The sequence below is a fragment of the Squalius cephalus genome, assembly GCF_949319135.1.
Source record: "Squalius cephalus genome assembly, chromosome: 16".
In the NCBI taxonomy this organism is placed as follows: domain Eukaryota; kingdom Metazoa; phylum Chordata; class Actinopteri; order Cypriniformes; family Leuciscidae; genus Squalius; species Squalius cephalus.
This window is the reverse complement of record NC_137137.1, coordinates 7,147,942-7,175,583: the sequence shown is the minus strand read 5'-3', so window position 1 is coordinate 7,175,583 and position 27,642 is coordinate 7,147,942. Positions and strand designations below refer to the sequence as shown.

The window sequence follows — 27,642 nt, the reverse complement described above, 5'->3', positions numbered from 1 at the left end:
ATCTATCTATCTATCTATCTATCTATCTATCTATCTATCTATCTATCTGTCTGTCTGTCTGTCTGTCTGTCTGTCTATCTATCTATCTATCTATCTATCTATCTATCTATCTATCTATCTATCTATCTGTCTGTCTGTCTGTCTGTCTGTCTGTCTGTCTATCTGTCTGTCTGTCTGTCTATCTATCTATCTATCTATCTATCTATCTATCTATCTATCTATCTATCTATCTATCTATCTATCTGTCTATCTGTCTGTCTGTCTGTCTATCTGTCTATCTGTCTATCTATCTTTTCCGCTGTTATGTTGTAATATTAGAGCATTTTTGTAAAGTCTTTATTTAGTCATTGGATCAGAGCTTCTGAAGCCCCTCCTCGAGACCGCTGCTGTACTTCCTGTACGCGGATGATGATGATGATGATGATCGGGTTATGTTAATTACATAAGCAAAAAGCTTCGCGGGAAAAGGTGAAAAAATGGCGACGTGCACTGACTGCATTTCTGCGCCGCTTGTGCTGTAAAAACACCAGACACTCCCTCAAACATCGCGAATGGGACATCGGGCTGCCAGAGGAGGAATATCTGCACTTTTTGGCGCGTTTTACCCGCGGGACTGGAGAGAAATCAAAGCGGTAATCTCAGCGCGAGATGTGTTTGAATGTGACCCGATTCAAAACCTGCAGCATTAGTGCGTAACAGTCACAGCTGTGGTGATCTGACGAACTTATTCATGCATATGAAAGAGTAATACTGTGTTTTTGCGCGTGTTGTGTGTGATTACAGCCAGCGTGACAACTTGTCCGAGTCCCTGAGAGAAGTTTAATGAGTGCGCAAGTTTTCCAGCATGCACTGATGATGTTGCATGTCTTCAAATGGGGAGAGGGAGGGAGTCAGTGTGCAAAGATTCGGCTATGATTTATATACGCAACTGAACTAATAGACTGTTTAGAAGTCGGCACGGCTGTTAAGTGACTTTTTGAAGCATGCGTGCATGCTTTTAAAGTTGATGCAATAGTTTTCTGTCACGCAGAGAAAAAGGCAGGCATGTTTTATTCTTACAGTTAGAGCACGGTTGGAGAGAGTGTGTGATTCTTGGCCGGCTGGTTTCGATTGATTTGAATATTAGAAGTAGAAGAAAACTGGCCGAGATCAGTAAGTCTGAAGATCACATCCTGACGATGAGTCAACCAGCTCAGTTTCTCTGCTGCCTTTTTAACTCATCAGGGTTGAGACTGAGTCAGGCAATATTCCCCATGTGCACAGTTGTGGTTGGACGAATCTATTTGCAGTTCTACAAAATTCCTGCAGGGTTGTCAAAACCATCGTGTACATTCAGTACGTACTTGACTTACCTGCTGCACTGTACGCTACATACTTGCACACATTTTTGAGTGGTTCCTAATCAGGGTTTTTTGAAAATGCTTAACTTTGTTGAACCTGCAAAACATTTAAAGCTATAAACGTCTTCAAATTAATAGATAAATAAAATACATAATATAATTGATTTTAACTAACAAAAATGGTTTTAATGTGTTCGGCTTTTATAAATTTGTTAGGATAACACTCAAATATATTTGCTACTATTCAGTGTATTTCACCCACAGTATTGATTGCAACAAAAGCATGTATTTATTGATTCAACCATTTTGTCAACTTCTGAATATGTTTTATCAAGTTTTTTTTTTTTTAACTCCCTTAATTGTGTCAAGTGAGTTGTTCAGTTTGTAGCACCAAAACCAGAAGAGAATTTGTATTTCCAAGCTATTGGTTTCCTCAGGAATTTCCTATGAAAACATTTTTGACATTTTGAAAGACTTTTTTTTGTAAATATAAGTTACTATATAAGGACTATAGAAGCATGTCAACTCGTCCTTGTGGTTGTTGTAGTCTGTAAATTGTTGGCAAATGACGTTTTTAAAAATGTGCAGGTGCTGTAGTCATTGGATGCAGAAGTCTTCACAAGACTTCAGTAAATGAAAAAAAAAATGAATAATGTGAATTATGAAACTCATATTAATATAAATTATAATATCAGTTAAAAGGACACATTTCTGGTTGGTAATTATTAAATAGGGGCTGTGCAAAACAAATAATCTAGTGCATTAAAATCACAGCAGTAAGTGGAGAAATCTAACCCTAGATGACTGTCCTTTTTAAAAGCTTTAATTATGCGAGATGTGCCGTGCATTTAGACCAATAGTGCTCTGCATTTATGCTTATTGATTAATTGTACATATAAATCCATCTGAAAATAAATACTTTTGGGGTGAATATAGATTGTAAAACAACTGGCACAGAAATAGACATCTTTGACCGGAGTGTTTTCTGGGTGTTTTTTCATAAATGCAACTGAACTGAAGTGGGCAAACCCCCTTATTATGTCAGTTTATCTTGGTTTCTTCGGGAGTTTTTATAGAGATAGGTGACCACTGGTCACTAAGGTTTCCATATTTAAATCATTTTTTAAAAAATACTCTTAAAAATTCCAATAGATTATGTTTATATGCAATATGATGCAAGTAATTCCACTTTTGGCATCCCTGGGAAACATTGCATGTGATAAACCTGATGTAATCTTTGTGTGTTTTTTCTTTGCATTTTACCACTGACCCACAGGAAGTGTAGGTGTTTCTACAGTCAGCATGTTGGAATCGGCCTGTCGGGACGGATATCTGACTGTCGGGTCGGAACCTCTAGAACCCAAGCTCCTGCTTCCCAAGAAAGAGAAACCCTGCAGTGACCAGGAGACCAACTTGACCGTGGGCCAGTATGTTCTGTGCCGCTGGTCTGATGGCCTTTACTACCTGGGCAAAATCCAGAGAGTGAGTCGCTGATGCTCTGGGAGTTTATATAAACCTGAACTGAATGCACTGAACATCTCTGTTTTATTGAACACATTGTATATCCTCCTGGGACACAGCAATAAAAAGTGTTGGAATTGAGTTGTTATAGTTCTTGGAGCATTAAAAACATCTTTGCACATAGTCTCTAAACTGTTTTTTACCAACATTTATATATATTATATTTGCTTTCTGATTTATTTCATAATTTGTGTAAATGTATAGAAAAATGTCATTATTTCCATGTTTTGATTGACAACTTCCTATGGAAAAACAGGATAAGAGCATTTTTGTGCCCAAAAAAAAAAGTCATATTTAATTGGGATATTGTATATTTTTTATCCTGTTAAAGGTGAAAAGAAATTCTCAAAGTCCTGATGTACCTTACAAAGGACACGTGTAAAAGAAATGAAAAAGAAAATCATACTGTGCTTTGAAAGCCCAGGATGTCAACTTTAAGATACACCAGATATATAAAACTGCCATGTGAAATTCCCAAAAATCAATGTTCCCTACTGTGGACAAAAATGAATTGCTGGGTCCCTGGAGGAAACATGCAAGAGATGTTCATGACCTGATAGCATATGCTCTTAATCATGAATAATTCATTTGGGGAAGACGTATTTAATGTTTTTTTAAAGTCTTATGTTTGCGTTTCACACCACAAACGTTCCTTGTTCCATTTCCCTATAGGTGAGCACCTCAAAACAGAGTTGCTTTGTGACGTTTGAAGACAACTCCAAGTTCTGGGTGCTTTGGAAAGACATACAGCATGGTAAGAGGTCTGGGTGGAAATGCATTGTACAAACCAGGGTTTTTTAAATCGTTGGCTTTCTAAAGAAACAACAATATTCATCAGCAAGCTAGAAAGCAGATATATTGTTTGATATGTCATTGTGTCCTGTGAGATGTCTGTGTGACGCCATGGTATTAGTGCTTTGTGACGAAGTAACAAGCTTTATTCTCTCGCTCTCTCACACAGCTGGTGTCCCTGGGGAAGAACCAAAATGCTCAGTGTGTTCTGACATGTCTCTAGTTCCTGGTAATGAAATCCTTATCTGCGGGAAGTGTGGAATAGGTGAGTGAGGCAGACTCAGCTCTTCACGTAGCACAAAAAACCTTGATGTATCACAGGAAAAAAGTTTAGATAAAAAAAGTAAAGATTCATTTTGAAGAACTGTTGACTCTAAAACTCAGTTATTAGTAGGGCTGGCCTTCACTAAAGATTTTTCTTTTTGACTAATAGACATTAATTTAAGCCATTTGTTGACTAATCACACGTTTATATTAACTGAATTACTTAATATACTGTGGGTGGAATAAAGCCTATTCTGCACTCAAGCGCACACATAAAGCTTGCAAAGCACCGGCAAAAGTATTGATTATGAATTTGTCTGAAAAAATAGCAAGGAGACATTTTAAGTGTCTATTAATTAACTAGTGTTTTCTGTGTCAGCGTCGGCTGCAAAGATGAAGTTGTGAAATTGTTGATGAAGTTGTGCAGACTGTGAAATTTCCACAGTCTAGTGGACTCGCTTTTAGAGAGAAATGCACCTTTCATACGGATTACATAAACAGAGATTATTTTCAACCGCAAAATGTTTTCAAATTGGTTTGTTTAAAAGTAGACATTTCAAGCTTTCTATAGATATATTTCTCATGTCTGTGAGGAAAGTAGCGTATACGCTGAGTTTCGGTTCATTTTTGTAGACCCTTTACAGTTTCGAATGATGTATTGCTTATTTGACCAAAATGAAGTATTTTAAGTTGTTTCCGCTGTTATCAGGAAAAAATGCAAGTTACATACAATGTTACGGTTTAACTGGTGACCGGTTTAAGTTGTGACGCCAGATGTGAACACTCGACCGCATATTCATCAATTCTGAAAGCCTGTGCAATAACCTAACCGAATAATAAGCCTCTTCTTTTTGACTAACGTTTAGTCGACTAATAGGGGTCAGCCCTAGTTACTACTGGCATTTGCAAAGAGAAGCATCAGCATTGTTATTACTCATCGTACCTGGGATTTGGGATTTGCGTTTTTGAGGTCATTCATATACTATTTACACCTAAACGTTGACCTTTAGCAGATATACAAATTTAAATCTACATTCTTTCTCTTCCTGGAAAATATCACAACCTTATTATAACTAGTTATGATCATAGACTGAAAAAAAAAGATGGACGACGCACCTTCTCTCTCTTCCATTGTAGTAAGGGAAGCCGCCAGTGTCCCAATATGGCGCTGGCATCTTCAGTCTCGAGTCTGCGCAGTAGTGAACTTGGAGCCCAAATCTGCGCAGTAGTTAGCGCGAAGTGGAGCCGTGATATTAAGGGCATTGATTGTTTAGTTTGTCTCGCGTCGTTACTTGGAGAGAGCGGGGTTTATGACCAATACTGCAACAAGCCACCTGGGGGCGATTGAGGCGCTTTGGCTTCACTTTTCAGGACTCGTGTGGTACGTTTGGTTATGATGATGATGATGATGATTATGATTATTATGATTATTATTATTTTGTGGGATTGCTGGGTGGCTGATGGATTTTGTTGGTGTCAGCCACCTAGCATTTTATTTGACAGTTTTTTGTTATTATTATCTTTAATAATAATAATACTTTATTATGGAAAATGAATATACTGCAGTACATCTAAAATAATAATAATAATAATTTAATATTTTATGTAGATTTGTGTGGGATGGCAGGGTGGCTGGTGGTTATTCTGTTGGTCAACCACCTAGCACACACCCAAAACATCCTACCAACTACACAGCCACATCCTGGAAACCACCCATAGCAACTTAAAATGGTAGTGGTGACCAAGGCTTTAAAGGTGAACTAAGTAACTTTTTTTACCTTAACTGAACAGCTTCGGAGTCATTGGAATGGTTATATTACTCATTTCGGGTTGAATGGTGGTCGTTTCGCACCCCCCTGGTGCCCGTGAGCGGAAAATCCGCACTTGCAACTTTGAGCCGGCGGGCCGCCGGCCGCCGCATCAGGAAGTATCGCGTGATATCAGGTCTCGCGATGTAAACAATTGCTTTACGGCCAAAAGAAATCTGCTAAAATGCTGTCATTATTGCGCTCCCTCACGCTGTTCGAACCCGACTGAAGAAGACGTTTTAAAGAATGTCCCATCTGCTTTGATGTCATTGATCTACTAGCCTCTGGTGTCTGAGAATCGCCAACGAGTTTTTACAACAGTGTTGTCAAATATCTATTCCGAAGCTGTGGGGGGAGCTCTAGAGAGAAACCTGAGAGCAAAAAGCGAGAATACAGCGAAGAAATCCCGAAGCTACTGAGTGCTGCTTTAACCATTTAACTCTGAGGGGACCAAACTATTTTTTTTTTTTTTACATTTTTAACGTCACAAAAATTAATTATAATTATGCTATATAAAAAAAAAAGAAGTTGAGTAGTTTGCATCACTCAATATTACTTTTGGTTATTCAACATTTCTATCATGAAACGGTTTACAATTTACGTTTAGCTTCTGTGAACAGTAAAGCCCGGCTACTTTGATTTGATTGGCAAATCAAATATTGCAGTTTGGCGATCTTAATTTTCAATGTCTATGCTAGTTACGACTCTAGTTACTTATGCATGATCATGCAGCACTCACATTGTCTTCAGAAAATGTAGAAATCTAGTTATATAATTGTTGCTATGACTTCTTGCATGATGTAATTGCTGGGGAATTCTTCTGCCTGTGGATAAAACTGATTAGCATGTACGTGTGATAATGTATTTTAAAAGAATGGAGTAAAAAACGTGGTGCAATTTGCATTCTAAATGCCATAGGATCTACAAAGTAAATAGAGAACTATTCTGGGTGTCTTTGATGACTAGGGGGGTTTGGTAAGACTGCACTACAGTAATGACTCGCTGGGGACGCAGAAGTGGCTCTCTGAAGTCTCAAGGATTAGTGTCGACTTCAGCTCTGCTGTTCATATTTACACATCTGATTGGGCATGAGTAGATTTCTTTTTTTTTTTTGCGCTAATATTTGTCCTCCATCCTTCCGCATGCTTGCCTTGCATCTACAGGCTATCACCAGCTCTGCCACTTACCCCCAGTGGAGAGCTCAGCTGACCTGCCCCCATGGTTCTGCAGGAAGTGCATTTTTGCCTTAGCTGTGAGAGTAAGTCCTTCATATCCATGTGTATACACTATATTCCCTTTCCGTTTCCTTATAAATGAATGGGGATCAGGGAAAGTATGTTGCTGACAAGTGTGTTTCATGTGTGTGACAGAAAGGGGGAGCTCTGAAAAAAGGGCCAATCGCCAAAGCGCTACAGGCCATGAAGCAGGTGCTGACCTATAATCCAGAGGAGCTGGAGTGGGACTCTTTGCATCGTACGAACCATCAGCAGTGCTACTGTTACTGCGGAGGACCCGGAGAGTGAGTCTGCCTCGTCTCTTCTCGTTCCGGTCGTTTTGCTGTCTTCCTTCTTTCCCTTCTAGAGGTCTTGGCATTATGAAAACACTGAATGGATGACAGATAGTCAAACACCTGGTTTCACAGACAAGGCTTAAGCCCAGTTCCAGAAAGCAACAGTGCCATTGTTTTGAACTTTGACTTGTTGTCAAGATGCACACCAGTAATGTTTTTTTCTAAGGCAAATATATTTATAAAAGCTACTTAATTGCCCTAACTGAACTAAGGCTTAATCTAAGCCCTGTCTGTGAAACCAGGCCATTATGTTTGATAATAACCTCCAGAGCAGTGTTCATACCTACAAATTAGTATTTTTTCGGCTAAATTCTACGTTTTGAATCAAAAATGTTGTCCGCAAATTGTATAGATCCGAAGAGGTTTTTTATTTTTTTTTGCAAACATGGTAAACCTCTAAAGAATCAAAAATGGGCTACTTTCCCATAGACTGGAGTGAGACCATAGACGTCTCTCTTGTTGCTGCAATCTTTTGTGGCATGACAGATCGCTGTAGCACCTCAGTTCACGCGAGGAGCAACACGGAGCACATGTGAACAATCATCTCTTCCGCTTTACTAGTTACAACACAAAATAAACATGAATGAACATCAGAAGGTTGGGTTTTGAAGTTGTCCTACCTATTTTGTAAAACGGAAGACAACAGCCTTTTTTCTGTTTTCTCTAGTCAGGTACCTCAGCCCCCCCGCACCCCCCTTAATGAGCCACACGTAATAAATAAGTAAATACATAAATCATGTATACAAATTGTCAATATTTGTGTGTTTGAAATATTAAATCCCCTCCACCTGTGTGCACGTCTCATCAGCTCTGGAGAAATGCGGGTCTGTGGAGCAGCTTAGCCAATTGCTCATTTAAGATATGAATGTTTGACATAAACTGTAGTCAATCAGCGAGCTCAAATCTAGTCCGATATGGGCGATTTATTTATTTTGAGTTCAATTTCAAATCCAAATGGAAAGTTTATGCAATAAGTTTGTTTTTGTGTAAGAATGCCTCAACTTTTTAATATTGGCATTACATAATTACTGACTTTTTCACAGAGCACTGGTATCCTGCCGTTTGTGTTAAATTATGTTTGGGTGGTTATTAATAATAGTAATAATACTAATATTTTTATTTTTGTAGTGCCTTTCCAACACCCAAGGTCGCTTTACAAAGATAGGTTAAGGAATAGAACAAAATACAAACTAAAGAGGGAGTCAAACAAATAACATCTCCATAGCAAGGTAGAATTTACAGACGGTGAGCTGAAGAGTAATATTCAGAGAAAAATGTGTTTTTAAGAGGTTTTTGAAGGAGAGAAGGGTGGATGCTTGACGGATGTCTTGAGGAAGAGCATTCCACAACCTGGGAGCCAATGCTAAAAGACCTGGCTCCCATGATTACCAGACTATTGAAACACCACTGAAATAAGTTAAGCTAAAAATGAAAATGCAGTCAATGCTGCAAATGTTTAATTAATTGGAGTGATATGGTTTGTTTGCACATTTCAGTGAAATGCAGGAAAAAACTGTGAGGAAAGCGTGACAAATGCACTCACACACCTTTGCCTCGTGTGCTCGGTTGCTGTCTGCTCACTCAGCGCAAATCATTTTGATCAAAACAAAAATGCATGTGTTATGCAACAAACAGTAGAACAGGGACTGTCACGGGTTTCTGAAAAATACAGACCCTACTTGCTTTGTAGCAGTGGTCATCTGATTATTATATCACACTCTGCCACACTGTTCAGGATCAGCTCTATATGTGCACTGTGACACTGACTCATGTTTAACTTGTGAAGTTTCAGTTCATTTAGTTATACATCTTGTGCTTTATTTAGTAATGACAAGCACAGTGTTGTTACTGTTAACTACTTAAACTGAAACGATGAAAAATCATTTTCTTTAATTGAAATAATGCTTAAATAAAATAAACAAAATAAAATATAAATATTAGATGAAAAACTTAAACTAAAAAAATAAACTAAAATTTGAAATGTTGCCTTGGCAACTAACTAAAATAAAATACGTTTGAGCTGAAGTACTTAAATTACAAAAAAATAATTAAGGATAAATAGAAATGTACTAATAAAAATAACAAATAAACTAATGCATAGATATAAACTAATGAAAAGCACATAGCAAAATTACTAAAACTTAAACTAAAATTAAATTGAAAACTGAAAATAATTAAGCGAATAATAAAATGAATGAATACCTTGGTTCCTCAAGGGGCAATTTAAAAAAAACAAAAAACATTTTAAAGTTAAATTCATGCACTTTGAGAGTTCAAAATTAAGAGCTCCAACCTACATTCAGTGTGCAACTTTAACAAAGTCTGTGCATTTTGATATAGTGTCTCAGTCTACATTACACTACATAATACTAATATGATTCAGTGACATAATACTTAAATTGTTTCAATACTGGAAGAATCAGCCTTTTTGAACAAATCTCTTGAATGAATGATTCAATGACAAATACATTTTTAACAGTCACTTGTCGCCACCTACTGGTGAAACGATGTAATTGATACAATCGCTATTTGCAGCACCAAGTTACTTTCAAAAGGTGATTTGGTCTATTATGATCGCCCACCGTAGAAATCAGTGTGTATATCCGAAGTATAAACTTTTATCCCAGTAATTCTGTGATAAATTGAATATTTGCAACACAGAAATAATGATATTGTGTGGTTGAAAAGACAGTTTGTGTAGCTGTTTCATACATTTATGAGAACTGCTTTCTCTGGGTCAACTGCAGCTCAAACACAGATTTGAATGTTCTTGTGTGATTCTGTCAAATGTTTAATAGACACAGGCGAATTGTTGTCATTTAGGAATGAGGTCACCTGGGTGTTTTAATCGAGATCGCAATCGTTTACTGATTAATTGTGCAGCTCTATTACTCGTGCTTGGTCTATATAAGTGGTATTGGTGCGTCCCTACACATGTATTGTAGTTCACACTCCAGCTTCAAGAAACATCCAGTTGATGCTGTGCTACTGGTTTTTCTATTGCTGCTGTTCTATAGACACACCGCTTGAATGGAAAAAAAGAGATCTGAGCATCACTCCATCACACCACCCCCTTAGTTTTGCTTGTTCTTTTTTGTTTATCTTGAAATGTAATTGGTCTGTTTAGGTCTTTGTGCTTTGTGTCTGATAAGAAACAATCAACAGTTCCTTTCTTATTCTCGATTTTCCCATCAGGTGGTACCTGAAAATGCTGCAATGTTTTCGCTGCGAGCAGTGGTTTCATGAGGCGTGTACGCAGTGCCTTCAGGAGTCCATGATGTTTGGAGATAGGTATGTACAGAGCTACATTTATCACAAACCTTATCACAACAAAAGAACTTGCATCTTTGCATCAATACTCTGCCATCCTTCAGTATTGATTTCTCATATTTTCACTCAAATCAATGAATTTTCCTGAAAAACAATTGGCTTTAGATCATTAAAGTAATGCTTTCAGTGATTGCCTCATGGCCGAAGGGTATTTTTTGGAAGTGCCTAAAATGCACAACCTCATGTGGAATTTGGTTTTATAAATCAGCAACAACATTAATATGATGAATAAATAAACAATCAATAAATATTTAAATTACTGAAGTAGTTAAATAATCAAGGTAAATAATTCTTAAGCAAAAATCTCTCATGTAAATCTGAGTTTTTGTTGAACCAGCTGCACTCATGGCGAGCAACACATTTTTTCTGATTGCATGGTTTAATTAAATTAAATAATTCAATCTCATTGGTCGAAAATCCAGCTCCACATAGCTGCAAACCTCTGATTAGCTGTGATTGTGTCATGCAGCCGATTCACGTTCAGTGTGTACAGACAAATTGCTCGTTGCTGGAAATTGCTCTTTGGTGGCTTCAAACGGCGAATCGGTCCAATCAGATTTCAGGGTCGGCGTTTTCCGTTTTATAATGAAATGTATGCCGTTGCTTTTCAGAAAGACCAATGAATGCAATAACCAAAGTGAAATTATATTTGCAACATCTCAACAGTGATGATTAGTGAATATTGCGACAAACTTTAATGCATCGCCGCACACAGGCAAGATTACATGCATTAGGGGATTTTTTAAAAGATCATAATGACACTGTCAAGCACAATTTTTCTGTGGCCGCTGCAGCATTTGTACCTCTCCAAGGTATGCAATTTAAATGACTCCTTTTTGTCTTTTCTCTCCCAGGTTTTACTTGTTCATTTGTGCGGTGTGCAATAAAGGAGTGGAATACATCAAGCGGCTGGCTCTCAGATGGTAAATGGGCAGATCTTCTTTCCCCCCTCACGAGTGATTGTGCCCAGATCTGTGTCAGAATTATACAGTCAAAGTGTCGGATTTGATTGATACAGGCCGGTGCTCTCGATCCGTAGCTTTTTCTCTGGTGCGCCCCGGCTATTTCAGAAAGTAAAGTGGGTTCAATGGGATTTTTTTCAGCATAGAGTTTGTCTAGACATTGATTCTTGCTTTTTGTCCCAAATGAGAAATAGCCATTTGAACCAAAGATTTGGTGCTGAGAGGATTTCTTATGATAGCAGGGGATTACTCTTGAAATACTGTGAGCTGGATGTGCTGGATATTTAGGTATGAAGTCAGTCTCAGTTCGGATTTAAGCCTTATCCTTCTTAAAAAGTCTGGTGTGTTAAAATGGACCTTGCCTTGTGAACAGAACGGCACTCTATTTAACATTTACCATGTGACATTTCATGCAGATTTTGGCAGTGTCATTTGATCTAAGAGCATTTCTGCTTTAGGTCTAAAACAGCTTATTCTCACACTTAAGAGCTCTAAGTGGAATTATGCAGGCGTTTTTTTTTTTTTTTTTTTGAAAACATTTTTTTTTAATTTGCAGGGTGGATGTGGTCCATCTTGCCCTGTACAACCTAGGAGTCCAAAGTAAGAAGAAATACTTTGAACTGGAAGAGATCCTCACCTTCATCAGCAACAACTGGGATCATTTCCAGATGGGCAAGGTTATATATTCAAGCTTTTTCTATCCAAGATCAGTTTAGGAAAAAAATAAATAAATAAAGATAAAGTCTTTAACTTTTAGGTAGTGATTTTTCTGGTAGATGATTGCTGTCATTTCTAGGAATTGAAAAGCAGTTTCTTTGAAATAGGTAGTGAAAATTTGCTAGGTGTTTTTTTTTTTTTTTTTTTGCCAGGGGTCTCCAACCTTTTGAGAGCTACTCATGTTATACAATACTCAAATCTCGTAAATAATGTACTATAACTCTCAAATTAACAACAATCCAAACTGTTATTTATACACCTGAAAGAGTTTATGTACACATGTCAAGGGCTGGAAGTATGATTATTATAGATTTTTTTTTAATTTGCCCGATTAATCAAGTAATCTAACGATTTGATTATTTGGTCTCTGTTTAAAAAATGTCCACACTTTGTAATAACAGCTGATTTTCAGCATGCCTGGAAACCGTCATTATTGGGGAACATAAACATGTTCCATCTACCTGTTAAAATTAACAAGAAGTATTTGGTCCCATTTTCGTATCGGTCTGAACAAAAATGGCAGACAAAGAAAAAGTTATGAAAGTGTACATTTTCAGATGAATGTAAATCCACTCTCTGGCAGTAGGTGGCGCTTATGAAACAGCAGAAATGGAGCTGTTTGCACTGTAACCTCTGTAAACAGATCAGCGCTGTGCTTATAAACATTACTTTATTAGGCTTATACGGAGGGAAGATAAAAAGCGAATGCCTTCGAAACTTTTTCTGAAGACAGTCATTACCCATTCATAGAATTCATTCATTCTTAAATTGTTTCATATAATCTCTCAGCACTCTGCCTTCCGTCATGTTTTCACACAAACAAAACCTACGCTGCGCCTGCGTGAGACTTAAAGGATTAGTTCACTTCAGAATCAAAATTTCCTGATATTTTACTCACCTCCACGTCATCCAAGATATTCATGTCTGTCTTTCTTCAGTTGAAAAGAAATTAAGGTTTTTGAGGAAAACATTCCAGGATTTTTCTCCATGTAGTGGACTTCAATGGGGTCCAACGGTTTGAAGGTCCAAATTGCAGTTTCAATGCAGCTTCAAAGGCTCTACACGATCCTAGCCGAGGAATCTGAGGGTCTGATCTAGCGAAACTTGTCATTTACTTAAAAAAAAAATATATATATATATATATATATATACACACACTTTTAACCAGAAATGCTCATCTTGCACTAGCTCTGCGATGCGCCACGCATTACGTAATCACGTTGAAAGGTCATGCTGTTCTGGTTCAAAAAGGTAGGGTAGGGCGAAAAACAATTTTTTTTGTAAATGTCGTTTGAATTAGTCTTTGCACGTTCGCTTTGTATACACTAGGTCGGTACTTCCGCCTATGTCACGCGTGACCTTTCAATGTGATTACGTAATGCATTGTGCATCGCAGAGCTAGTGCAAGATGAGCATTTGTGGTTAAAAAGTATATAAATGTTTTTTTATTTTTTTGAAAATGACAATCGTTTCGCTAGATCAGACCCTTATTCCTCGGCTGGGATCATGTAGAGCCTTTGAAGCTGCATTGAAACTGCAATTTGGACCTTCAAACTGTTGGACCCCATTGAAATCCACTATATGTAGGAAAATCCTGGAATGCTTTCCTCAAAAACCTTAATTTCTTTCCGACTGAAGAAAGAAAGACATGAACATCTTGGATGACGTGCGGGTGAGTAAATTATAAGGAAATTTTAATTCTGAAGTGAACTAATGTTTTAATGCTGAATTAAGTGCCTTTACTGTTGCTAACGCCCCAAATTAGGCACAAAAATCTTTCGCCTGTATTTGTAAATAAGAATCCACTCTCCCATTCCTTTTGAAAATAGAATTAGTTTTTTTTTCCTATTCTTTGCTTGAATTATGTCTTTACTCATTCTGATGCAAACTAAGCATGATGAAGTGCTTGATCAAAACTCGGAAGTCCCTATAGGTTTTTTCTTTCTGTTGTTGGTTGTTATTTTGCTATATTGTAACTACATCTGCATGTTCATAAAATAAATAAATAAATAACCTCACTTACTTAATTAGCTTAATTTGCATAAAATATACCTGTCTATATTAGCTTACTCTGATTGGATGAAAAGTATGTCTCGGCAAGCTACCTCCAATCAGGCCGACTGGTAGCTCACGGGCGATGTGTTGGAGATCCCTGTTCTTACCGCTTGTCATGTGTAATCTGAGAAAACAGCATTGCTAAATTGCTCACACTTCTGAGTGGAAGACTTAACTATAGCGAAGCCAATGGGCTTTATTTGTCTTTATTGAAACATGACAGCTCAAGGCAACAGCAAAGTAAATGTCTCATAATAAAAGCCCATATCACACCGCCAGTTTCTCTCAAAGACTTTCTTACCTATTTCAGCTCTCCAATACCCCTCTCTCTGAACGAGGCCAGTTCATTCTTGATGCCCTCAACAACTATAAAAGCAAGTAAGAAAAATGTTTTCCTTTTTGTTTTTATATGTGTGTGTGTGTTTTTATAAATATATTTGTAATATATTTAATATACTATATAAAAAAAAAATGTAAGAACACTTTTCAGTGTATACTTATTCTGACCCCTTTTTTTAGGTTTCTCTGTGGGAAGGAGATCAAGAAAAGGAAATGCATTTTCCGACTAAGGACAAGGGTTCCTCCTAACCCCCCATCTAAGTTGTTCCCAGAGAAGGCCCAGAACAGTGAGGGCCACAGGGGCCACAAAAAAGGGGCCAGCAGAAGCAGGTTAGTTATTTCATTTTCCTTATTAGTGCCTCCCATTTTAATGAATGAGACCTCTTGTTAATGTCACATGGAAACATTAAAAATCATCATGAGACTGATCCCAATTAAATATTTTAATTGGTTCACAGTGCTATTTGTTTATTATTTATCCAGTTGATCGATCATAACTGAGGTCTTTATTTCTTTTAACGTTTCAAAGGGAATTTAGATTTTCGCAGTGCTTTGATAATGTAATGAATGCACTGAAAGACACTTGGCTTCTCCCCTATAATTTTACATTTGACAGCCACATCTCCTTTTTAGGATTCAATAGTTTTGGCTCTCAAATCTGTAATGACAAGTTTAGTGGGTGGAGATGATGCATTGATTGACAGTTTATTTAGTTCAGCTATTATGCTCAATTATGTCGACTGAATGTTTCTCTTCTTCCTCTGTTGCAGTAACTCTGTTCCTGCAGAGAAGCGGAGAAAGAAGAGGTCCAAGTGGCTGCTGGAGGATGCAATTCCTAATGTAAGCTTTTCACCCGGGTAACATTTCACTGCGTCACCAGCCGTATAACATGACCTTTCTTGTCTGGTTTAAATCTGTGTTCTGTTGTTACAGTTACTAGGTCTGAATAATAAAAAAAGCCTCTGGGCCAGTTGCATAAACATTGCAAACAACTAGCAGTTAGCCAAGGGTTCATATATTTCCAAATAAGCCAGTCTATGTTTTTATGTAAATTATTTAAAAAGGTTATGACCTTAAAGAACAAAAATTATGACTTACTTGTAAGACTAGTCTAAGCAGTTTATGCAACAGTGTATTTATTAGTGGTCGAATGATATGAATTGTTCAGTGGCTAACATTGATATCTAGAGATGGCCAATACAATTCACCTAGAGATTGGCATGGTTTTATTTCAGTTAGCCTAAAAGCTAGTTTGATTTGCATTGAGAGATGATCTTATGGAAAGTACTCCATGCCAATCTCTAGTTATGGTGAATGCTATGTGATGATGTGGGGCTATTTTAATTCCAAAGGCCTAGGGAACTTTATCAGGATGCATAGTATCCTAAAAATTAATAAATAAAAAAAATACTTAAAAATAAAAATCTGCCTGCCTCTATGGGAATTTAACATAGGGGTGTACACACTTATGCACCATGTATTTTAAGGAAGAACATTTATTTATTTACGATACATTATTCATTCACAAAGAAAATTGGTGTCCTAAAAGGTTGGATTATTCCTAATTTTTTAAATTAAGGCATTAAGTTCAATTTCCAAAATATGATTTTTTATTCCTCTTTTTAGTCAACTTTAGCATGGGTGTATTAACTTATGCATTGCACTGTATATATATATATATATATATACATATATGAATGATTTAACAACATGTTCGCGGTTCTGTTAATCGGTATTTTATTTTGATGGTTTTATTTTCAATTTTTTATTAATTGTGATTTTACAATTTTATGATTTAATCATCAACTTTTCATCAACTCACAAACACTGGCCTAGCTGATTCATATTGATCTATCACTAAACCCCACACACACACACACACTAAATAATTCAGTTTGTGCAGTCCTCTTGAAATCTGATTCATGAAGAGGTGAAGTGTTGGACTTCTGAGACTTTGTTTGACCTGTCAGTCCAAATCTGAGCTTCCCTTACTGAGATTTTGTGCTCTAGCACTTCTCGAAGTTTCTGGAATTCCTCGATAGTTTAATTTCATGCAGCCAAGCGTTAATTTCTGCTGCTTGTTTCTTTTTTTCTTTCTTTTTTTTCTGCCATTTTCTACAAGGTTTCTTATGTACTGACTATTCAATTTAAATATGACCCAAGCGAAGTTTACTCTTGGTTGTCTTCTCCTGCCTCTCTTCATCTCTCTCTAGTATCTTCCCTGCGCCCCGTGGTGATCTTCTTTTTATTCCTTGACGCCTGCTGCCATGCAGACCTTGCATTTCTCCCCTTCTTCTCCTGTTGTTTTGTCTCTTTCTCGCCTTTGCTTTCCCTCCCTCCTATTTTTTCTCTCACTGTTGGTGAAGCTACTTTGAATGCCAAGTTACAAGCCACTCATGATTTCATGTAGCTGAACTCCAGTCAAGCTAGCCTTTACTGCAAGAATTCAGCTGCACTACAATCTACTGACAAAAAGTATTCACGCTACTGACATAAACTATTTGGGTTACGTCGCTACTTTAAGTTTGTTTCTCCCCAACCCTCTCCTACCCTCACATTCTGTCTTTCTAAATTTTCTAAAAAGGATTACATTCATCCTCTGAAGCATTTAACTGACAAATCCTTCTGAGAGGTCTCCGGTCCCCAGACATGCTTTACTTGAACTACACGTCTTGACACTCCAGGCAGCACGGCTAATAATGCCAAGAGCAACTTCAAAGATGGCATTAGAGTGACTGTAATAACCATGACGGCTCTGATCGTCATAATCAAAGCTGTGATTATCGTCATTGTCCAAATGACAATGAGTCGATGCGGTGAAATGAAATTAACGTTGCATTTCATACTTTGTTTGTGACCTCATTGCAGAATGACCTCACCTCTGCCTGGAGCACCAATCATCACATGGCCAACATCTTCGACTTCACGCTGGACGAGCTGCAGAGTTTAAAGAGGTGAATTTAACTTTTTGTTTGTTGCCCTTTTTTTGTAGCTAAAATCATTCACACAAGTCCAAAGCTTTTATTTTATTTAATTCTATTTTTTTTTTTTTTTTTTTTTTTACGTTTTTTTTTATTGAAGCAAGGTGAATTGGGATTGGCCACTGGTATGAAATAAATATATAATTAAATGGTATAATATAATGTAACTGATGTGTGGTCACAGATGTGAGTATATAATGACTTTGAATGTTTACCATCCAATTAGAATATAGTCAAAACTTCTATATCGATAAGAAGTATAAAATATTTTATAATATTAAAGATTTTTAAGGAAAGGCAAGGCAAGGCAATTTATGTAGCACATTTCATACACTATGGCAATTCAAAGTGCTTTACAGAAAATAATTAAAATAATCACAAAATAAAAGCAAGGAAAATTAAAACAGTTATAAAATGAATTAAAAGAGTAAAAAGATGATACATAGATAGACTCATCTGGCAAAACACCGGTGTATCATATTTTTCACAACTCCCAGTTTTACTCTGAGATTTTCCCATGGTGATTACACTGTGTCTGTGAGCTCATGTTATATAATGTCAAGCTGTTTCATACTTTTAAATTTTTTTTTCCTTCAGATAAAAAATAAAATAAAGAGAAGATATGATATGATCAAAAAAGATGAAGTATTTAATTCACACGTTTTTTTAATTGTCCTCAAATAAGCTTTACCTCATGAACATATAGTGTAAAACTTTTTTTTTTAATTTTCAGCAAAAATAACTACACCATCATGTATACGTAAAAATCGTTTACACCATATATATAAAGATCTTTATATAAAATATTGGTCATACCACCCTTCCTTAATGTGAATAAAATCATCACAGTAAGATAGTTTATTAATCCATGTTTTTCAAGTGTTTTGCATTTTAAATTCGGTGTGGAAAAGCCGTAATATAGCATAATTGATTTATGTGGTCGTTCTAGTTCATTATTTACCCTTGCCCTCTTAGTGACTTAATAATTCACTTGGACTCTGAGGCACGTCGTAACAATTAAGCACATAATACAGACATCTTCATGCTTCGGGTTTGATGGCTAATTTGATTCATTTTTTGATAAAGTCGCCTCACCTGTGCTAAAACTGGCAGAAATTAATTGTCACCTTTCCGTCAATGTACATTATGAGATCTCAATCAAATTCAGTCTCACGGCAACAGACGGCACGCTTAACCTTTTCTCATTACCTTTGATTTGAATGCTTAAGCATCTATTTATTGGTTTTCGAACAATCACGCTCATTTGCATCCATTTTCCTTTGAAATATCAGAAAGGTCTTTCACTGTTTCCCCAATCACAACCCCACCCCACAGAAAATATATATTTTTTTTATCAACACGGTTGGTGAAGCGATTTAATTATACTTTTCAGTAAAGGTTATCATCTCTCAAACAGGCCTGAATAATGAGAGAATTGGAAACACTATTGGGGCAGACAAAGCTTTGAGAGGCGAAAGCGGCTGTCTGGGAGGGATTGTTGAAGAGAATAAAAGAGAAATCTGGAGTTGGTTTCGGCCATAATAAAAAGGGCACGTTGGGTTTCATCACAAAGCCGTGAACTGTAGTTAATGACTGCCATCCTTTGAATGGAAGTCCTGATAAACTCTGGTATAGTCACAATCCCAGCGCCGTATAATGTGTTGAATAGCAAGCAGCAGGTCGGATCAACTGTATTCTTTTGTGTTCTTCAGTAGCCCTTTTGCTTTGGCCTCTTGAGTATGACTGAGATTAAAGTTATTGAGAAAGATAGGATTAGTAACATGACGTCAAATTGAAACAACATTTTCTCCAATTTTTAGTTTCATGTGACTATTTGTGATTTATTTGATTTATTTTGATATAATATAATAATAGTATTTATCATTATTGTGAATTAGCTTTTTTTTTTTCATTTTTATACATTTTTTAAATAGTTTTATTTAGCTTTAATTTATTCAACTTAAACTTAATTTATTTTAATTAGTTGCCCAGACAACATTTCTAATTTTCTTTTAAGTTTTTCATCTAACATTTATATATTTTATTTTATTTCAGCTTTATTTTAATTAGCAAAAAAATAGTTTTAGTTAACAATAACAACACTGGTTTCAATCAATTCCTCATAAGTAAAATCAAGCCCTACCTATTTGCTCTGAAATGTCACATTATGGAAGTAAAATGGGTTGTTAACTGTGTGTCTTCATTCTTAGCACCAGTTCAGGACAAACATTCAGCTTGGACCAGGACTCCACTGACGCAGCCAGTACTTCTGGTTCTGCCACCACCAGCGTCTCCTATGACTTCAGGTACTTCTTAGTTTCTCAGTTTCTTCAGATCTGCAAATAACAATGTTATGTGTTTTCTAAATAAAGATAAGTTTCTACATTTGCCAACTCTCTGTGGCACTGACTAGATTATAATAACCATGTTCTGTTGGAGGGTCAGAGCAGACATAATACAGTATTTTGTACATAATTTATACAGAATCTTTACACAGTGAGGCACCTTAACTCACCCAAGATTTGCATCCTCACAGTGTTGCAGAAAAATGAAGATGCATCGTGAGTTGTTTGGGAATCAGATTGCGACTTTTTGAATTGAAATAGAATCAAATCCCTAAGTGCAAAAAAATGCCCACCCCATGTAGTATTATTTTTTTTAAATGTATGTAACATAATATATCACTCTTGTGAATGTTTATTTAAATACACACTCTTACAGTATGTTAGGTTTAAGTTTGAATGTTCAAAAAAACATTAATTTTCACATATTTTACACTGTTGTAGCACCTCTCTTCCCAGTCTGTCAGGAACGCTCTGTTTAGTTCCTGTCGCTATGAAGCCCCTCGTTCCGAAAAGCGCAATGTGCTCTGATTGGTCGGCTGTACCAGTGTATTGTGATTGGTCAACTGCTTTGAGCGTGTTTCGTAAATGTCACGCCCCTTATCACAACCGTGAGTTTCAACTCACTACTAATGCAACTAAATGAGGCCTCCCCTTTTTTTGTGTGTCTTGGGCGGGAATTTTTTCATTTTTAAATGAGGAATATTTTGCCATGTTCCAGAAAGAAAACTCAAGACTACAACAGAGGCGTTTCAGGGAGTTCAGAAACAGTGTGCACTTATATAGTGAATAGCTCCCTTTGGAGTGACTTTAACTTTGCAGACCTATTTCATGCTCAAACAGCAACATTACACAATAGAGAAAGTTGAAAATGTAAAAAAGCATAATAGGTCCTCTTTAAAAAGGAACTGAATGCATTAACATATTAGCTAAAAACATTTTTTTTTTTTTTATTTACAAAAAAAATGTAATTCTTGCTCACAACGCAGCTGATATATGAACTTGTTTAGCCATGGGGCTGTAGATTTAGCAGCTGGTGTGATGTAATCCTTCACAGGCTGTTGCGAATCACCCGTACTCTCGTACATCCTTGCAACAGTGCGATTCAAATAAGTGAAGTTAAAGCCATGCATGTGACGTGAGGTCAACCTAATGCATCTTTTCAGTGGACCATTTTCCGAACCCGCTGGGACCCTGTTGCCATGGAGACCACGGATGCTAATCCTGTACTTCAACTTAAGTGGTATTGCGGTTCCATTCAATGCGAGCTTGAGGTGTTCTGGGAGCTCATTTGTCATGACTTTTGAATTGGTGACATCAATGATATCATCTAAACCACTGGGCCAGCAGGGTGCCCCTATTGGGTGCGCTTATCTTTTTAATATACATGAGCTCGAGCAATTGTCAATTTGACTCGGGCGCTGGAATGACCGTGGTGGGTTTGCTGGAATTCCAGGCCTGTATCCTCTACACCTTTCATCTTGCTCTTTCACAATTGTCCTCTTCACGGCTACTGCAGCGTAATCAATATTGCTGTAGTGGGACAATTTGGCAGCGCGGCTGTCACTGTAGATTCTCACCTCCTCCGCTGCCCACAAGTTAAAGTGGAATAACAGGCGTCCATCAACACCTGATGTTGTGTGTAAACCGCTTCTGACAGCTCGCAGAGAAATATGCTCAGATTATGGGTTATTTATGGTTATGGTCACTTGGTTGCTCCTGTTTATTTTAAAGTAGAGTCAGTGGAGGCTGAAAATTGGAGTGAAACCATGTCTGAACCGAGATTGCCATTAGTCAGTAAGGAATTTGGATGTCGGTCTGTCAGCTTTTTAGGTCTCGTATCTGGCTTTCCTTTAGTGCTGAAGGTCATGCTGTGGCATGTTAGGGATTTACCACAGATTCATTGGTGTTATGCAGTTTTACCCAGACTCATCCCTCAGTCTGTAAAATTAAAGCTACACTGTGTAACTTTTTTAGTTGATTCTTAGCAAAAAACACTTAGTTCTTTCAAAAATATATGTGCTCATTAATGTATATTTACTTCTTTCAAGTAATAAAGTATCCTCGTAAGTTTATAATCTGCCATTGAAAGTACATGCGGGTGAGGGGTTCGAATGCCGGTCGCCATGTTGCCCCTCCATCTTGAAACTACATTCGCCAAAGAGGGACATGCCTGTAAATTCAAGCTTCGCCTTTTGCGTTTTTCACTCAGTGACACCGTGACGAATGCGAGGGGGAGATTACTCGCGAGCTTGCGAGTGCCGGCAGATTTGAAAGATAGTGTGGTGTGTGTGTGTGTGTGTGCGTGTGTGTGTGCGTGTGCGTGTGTGCGTACTCACATTTGAAAGAGTGAATTAAAACATCAACGCAACAGACAAATCAGCAAGACCATAGTCAATATTGGAGTAACTTTTCCCAGATGGAAAGAGCTCATGAGGAGAAAATATTTTAAAACGGACGCCGAGGTTGCCTGCTTTCTTCTCGACAGGTAATTCAGCCTGTTGTAATACATTTGTGTAAATTCGAAGTTTTATAGTTGCTTGTCTAACCATAGCATGGTTGTGCATAACGCCAGAACGACCTCTAGTATAACTTCATCCTCGCGTCAATGGTGAAAAAGTATTGTTTACCTTGTAACATAAATCTGTGCTGCGACGGATCACAGGTGATGAATAGTTTTAAAGGCGCAATTTTTTAAGCTATATATAAAAAAGGACACTGTACGTTTTAGTTATTTTTAATTGCTTTTACTTTGTACACATTGTAACGTTAGCCTAATCTGATTATGCTGGGATAGCCGATTCCAAGGGTGACGTTTACCTCCTGACATCTGTCCTGTAGTTTTATTCATTTTAGACATATTGTTTATTATTGTCATGGACGAAGTCGATAACTGGAAGCCATGTTAATCTTGGAATAATACGGCCACCGTAGGAGTTAAAACGCCCTCGGAATTGAGAGGAACAGAAACTAATATTCACTGGGTAGTCATATACAATTTCACCGCTAGATGGGGGTAAAAATCACACAGTGTAGCTTTAAGTTTAAGTTAAGTTTAAAAGTAAACTTAAAATGAAAGTTGAGTGACAGGGTTCAGGGTTTACCTTTGACTGGCCACAGCCTGAGTTTAAAAACCAAATCCAACCGATTTTAAATGCTTTTTAACTTGTTTAGCCTTCATTTATAAAAGTGGGTAACACTTTAGTTTAGGGTCCAGTTCTCACTAATAACGAGTTGCTTATTTGCATGCATATTACTAAGATATTGGCTGTTTATTAGTACTTATAAAGCACATATTAATGCCTTATTCTGCATGACCATATTCTACATCCCTCAATCCTACCCAATACCTAAACTTACTGTAACAACCTTACTAACTATTAACAAGCCATAATTAGGAGTTTATTGACTATTAATAAGCAGTAGTTAGGAGTTTATTGAGGGAAAAATCATAGTTAATAGTGAGAATTGGACCCTAAACTAAAGTGTGACCTAAAAGTGTTTACTGTATATTTGTTTATTGTGCAGTGATTGACACATTCCTATAAATAAATAGTTTACCTAATTATTTACTTGAACACTTAATCATTTTTTTTCCTCATGTCATCAAAATAGCACTGACATTTTTATCTACTTAAGATTCTAAATAATTATTAGAAAAATAATGACTATTGATGACTAATGGCTGATGACGATGAGTTTTATATGCGGATGAACCATTCCTTATGAAATCTTCGGTTCCTCCTCTTATCTTTTTCCTCTTGCCCGTTCCCTTTCGTCTTCCTCGCAAAGCTTTATTTTCATTGTGGAGCGTTTTTGACGCTGTCGAGCAGAGCTATTTTCTTTTCTTTTTTTTTCTCCGTTGAGTCACCACTTCTTCTGAAGCTCTTCAAATTCCTGGTAGAGATGTCTCATGTCCTGCAGGCCAGATACTTGTACAGTTAGTAATCCCTTATACTTGTCCTGTATTTTTTATTTTATTTTTGTCACCCACTGCGCTAGGCCTGGAGAAATCGCAACCAAAGAAAGCAAAGGCCTGTGCGCAGAACATGAGTTGGATGGATGGATGGCTGGTTAGAGACAGCCAAACGTCCCCACTCACTCTTTGAAATCTTTCCCATAGTTTGTCTTATTTATTTTAGGATATGAATGCTCATTAGTATTCTTGCAGTGTTCCTTTGGGTGTTTAGAAAGAGGCGGAGAGAGAGGGTGGAGGAAAATAAACACGACTTGGATTTTCTCGACTGGAAAAGTTGTGAGGGTCGACAGATCCCTGTCCCCTACTGTGCATCCTAGTTGTGGGCTAGATCAAACACTTCACAAACACATATCTGCTTTCCATGCTTGGCTTTCATGTACTAAAACTGTTTAGCTCTACATCCCATTTTAGCGCTGTAATGATTCTGAAATGGAGGTTCTCAGCATTGGATTTTGATATCTTGCTGTGATTTCCCATGTTACACTTGCCCTTGGGCAGAAATGTGTGGTCATTACGAAGCTTAGGCAGCTTGGAAACTCCCCAGAAGATTCGCAGAAAGAAAAAAAAAAAAAAACCTAAAAGTCCAGTTCTGCTGTATGACCTTTAAAATGCCAGAACGCCCACAGAGGCAAGTGAAAGGGGACGGCGAAGTAAAATTCAGTGTTGAACAGGGACATCTTGTGGTGGACAGTTTCAGTGCATTTTTTACATTAAAGTTTCTGTAATATTTTTTTGCTGATTAATACATATTTAAATAATAGTGCACTTTTTACCTGAAATAAAAGAAAATTGTACAAAATACTAATATTTTTATATTTGCAGTTTATAGAATGTATACTGAGCAGTTTGCTAATTTGTTTACGTGCTTAGAATATCTGGACTTTTGTCAATATGTGATGTATGCAGTACTTTATCCCACAATGCAATGCTCTGTTATATTAACCTTCCATTTTTAATGTCATAAATGATCCAGAACAGAAGTATTTATAGTGATTTTATTTATGTATGTATTTTCAATACCATTCAAAGGTTTGGGGTCAGTAAGATTTTTTAAATGTTTTAGAAAGAAGTCTCGTACCAAAACTGCATTTATTTGATCTTAAATAATATTGTGAAATATTATTACAGTTTAAATAATACTGCCAATTTTAATATATTTTCAAATGCAATTTATTCCTGTGATGGCAAAGCATCATTACTCCAGTCTGCAGTGTCACATGATCCTTCAGAAATCATTTTAATATGATTTGGTGCTTAAGAAACACTTCTTGTTATTGTTCTGTTGAAAACATTATATTTTTGTGGAGACTGATGCATTTTCCCCCACTATTTTTTGATCAATTTCATGCGTCCTCGCCGAATAAAAATAATAATTTCTTTAATAAAAAAAGAAATGATTTACTCACCCCAAACTTTAGAACAGTAGTGTATTTATTTATTTATTTTTCCTCACTCTCTTTTTAAAAATAAAATGACAGCAGGAAGTATGCAGTCGGTAGTGAGCGAGTACTTGATTTGTATCCATCAGGGTTTAGATGGTGAAGATTTCAATCTCCTCTGGTTACATGAGCAGAAAAGATTCATTTTCAAAAGAAACATTTTTTTCAGTGACTGGCAAGTTCTCATGCTTCTTATGTCCATTACAGGAAAAACGTGGGCAGTCGGAAGAGGAAGCTGCCCTCCTCTAATTACACTGTGCTGGCCACAAAAAGAGAGATGGTGGAACGTGAGCTCAGCCCCATCAGCATGCCTGGAGAAGAGAGCAACGTCATGATGGAGAACAGCATCGACAGCCACACCTTTGAGAGCATCAGCGAGGACGATTCCTCGCTGTCTCACCTCAAGTCTTCCATCACCAGCTATTTCGGGGCAGCCGGCAGGCTCACCTGCGGGGAGAAGTATCAGGTTCTGGCTCGTAGGATCACACCTGAAGGAAAGGTGCAGTATTTAGTGGAGTGGGAAGGAACTACACCTTACTGAACATCACACAACAGCAGATGGATAACTCCCCATAGTTTTTCCCTACATCGCTTTTCTGAAAGCCATAGTTTCAGAGCTCTAGTTTTGTTTTTGTTGTTTCCCACAAACCACATATAGTGTTTTTTTTCTGATATTCTGGTCTTATATCAAGTCTTTGTTTTTCTTGACGTCATTTACAGTGTTCTTTTAGGGCACTTTAAACATCACAAACATGAACGCATCCTAGCCTTACACATTATAACAGCCGGTATTAGGTAGCAGATAAAGGACAGTATTATGTAACATGAAGTCATTCCAGTTTAGTTTTTCAGATTCAGACAGTTTAAGAGCATTCGCCCTTGTGAGTTTAATAAAACATGTTTATGCTCGTCTCCAAGACTAGTTTACTTAAAGTAATTCATTGTTTCATTCATATCTCTCAGTATTTCTGCAGAAGGAATATATAGCGACATTTATTTGTTCACCTAAGATTAACAGTGGTACTTTTTAGCTGTTAAAATATTAGTCAGCACTTTCGTTTTTTTTTTTTTCCTTTTCAACCATAATATTTGAATTTGTTCTTGGTGATTATCATTTTAACCAAAGTGAAGCAAATATTGCTTTGAGAAGTATTTTTCTATTTTGTATACTTTTGTATGCTCTGATTGGATATACAAGACCTGCTTTGAAAAAGCAGAAGGAAACTGATCATCTGCATTTCATTTCAATAGAATCTAGGCTCTTTACCCACACGTGAACGTCAAATCAATGTTTTCTGCAAGCTCTCCAAAGATTGTTGTTATATTTGAGCTGGATCTGTAAGGGGATTCGTCCACTTATCAGATTATTGGATTGACTGGAAAATTGAAAGTAATGTGAAGTTTTAAAGCTGTCAGGTTCTATAATTTGACTTCATTAGTTTTATAGTACACAACATTATTAAAAATACTTTATTATTTACATGTATATAATTGGATATAAGATTAGCCCCATTTTATTATTGCACTATTAACATGTTTTATCAGCTATGCAAGCTATTATTGGATAAATTTACCTATATTTTCTAATTGATTTTAAAGGAAGAAATGTATAAAAATATATTTCAAGTATTTACTTTTTACTTTTATAATATTACCCCAATGGAAAAGCATTTGTGAAATTGAACACAGATTGAACAAAACAATGTTTTTTTTTTTTATTAAGTTTTTGTGTCAACTTGATCACATTTTAAGAGGAGTTTTATATTTTGGTTACGAGTTTAACAAGGTTCAGAAGAGAGACAAAAAGTATTTGTATAAGATTAAAATTAATACGTTTTGAATGCTTTTACGACTATTTCTATACATCGCACTCAACGTTGTACATGGTTAACATGTACGTGTTTTTTTGGAACAGTGTTGAAACATGTTAAATGTCTAAACTTGCATGTGTCATTATTCATTCATTCCTGTTTCAGACCATTAAAACTGTTTGTCAGCAATCATTTTAAAGGTGTGATCTTGTGTGTTTGTACCATCATTTTCACAGGTGTGAGATTCTTTATTCTGCATAATACACACATTTAAACTGTAAATGTAAACTGGGAGGTACAATAGCCATAATTAATTGGATTTTTCATCTCATGTGAATGAGAAGAGGATGGCACATTTCACAAGTATAGAATTGTTTGAGGAAAATGTATGT

The 27,642-nt window shown here is 36.7% G+C and overlaps 1 protein-coding gene across 5 annotated transcripts; it reads left to right on the top strand.

Annotated features, from left to right (window-relative positions):
- The first annotated feature begins 390 nt into the window (after positions 1 to 390).
- Positions 391 to 27,457, top strand: phf19 (PHD finger protein 19). Of its 5 annotated transcripts, XM_079897223.1 has the most exons (17): positions 392 to 632; positions 784 to 1,152; positions 1,264 to 1,335; positions 2,617 to 2,822; positions 3,534 to 3,615; positions 3,823 to 3,918; positions 6,889 to 6,983; positions 7,096 to 7,244; positions 10,491 to 10,586; positions 11,480 to 11,548; positions 12,144 to 12,264; positions 14,670 to 14,737; positions 14,879 to 15,028; positions 15,469 to 15,538; positions 17,567 to 17,652; positions 19,890 to 19,985; positions 25,647 to 27,456. In XM_079897223.1, the coding sequence occupies exons 4-17, from the start codon at positions 2,643 to 2,645 to the stop codon at positions 25,978 to 25,980; spliced, it is 1,692 nt and encodes a 563-aa protein (XP_079753349.1). In that variant the 5' UTR covers positions 392 to 632; positions 784 to 1,152; positions 1,264 to 1,335; positions 2,617 to 2,642; the 3' UTR covers positions 25,981 to 27,456. The 5 variants fall into 5 exon arrangements, with proteins under 5 accessions (XP_079753347.1, XP_079753349.1, XP_079753348.1 ...); XM_079897221.1 differs by having other exon boundaries at positions 391 to 632; positions 784 to 1,335; XM_079897225.1 differs by lacking the exon at positions 392 to 632 and having other exon boundaries at positions 1,040 to 1,152; positions 25,647 to 27,457.
- Positions 27,458 to 27,642: the final 185 nt, after the last annotated feature.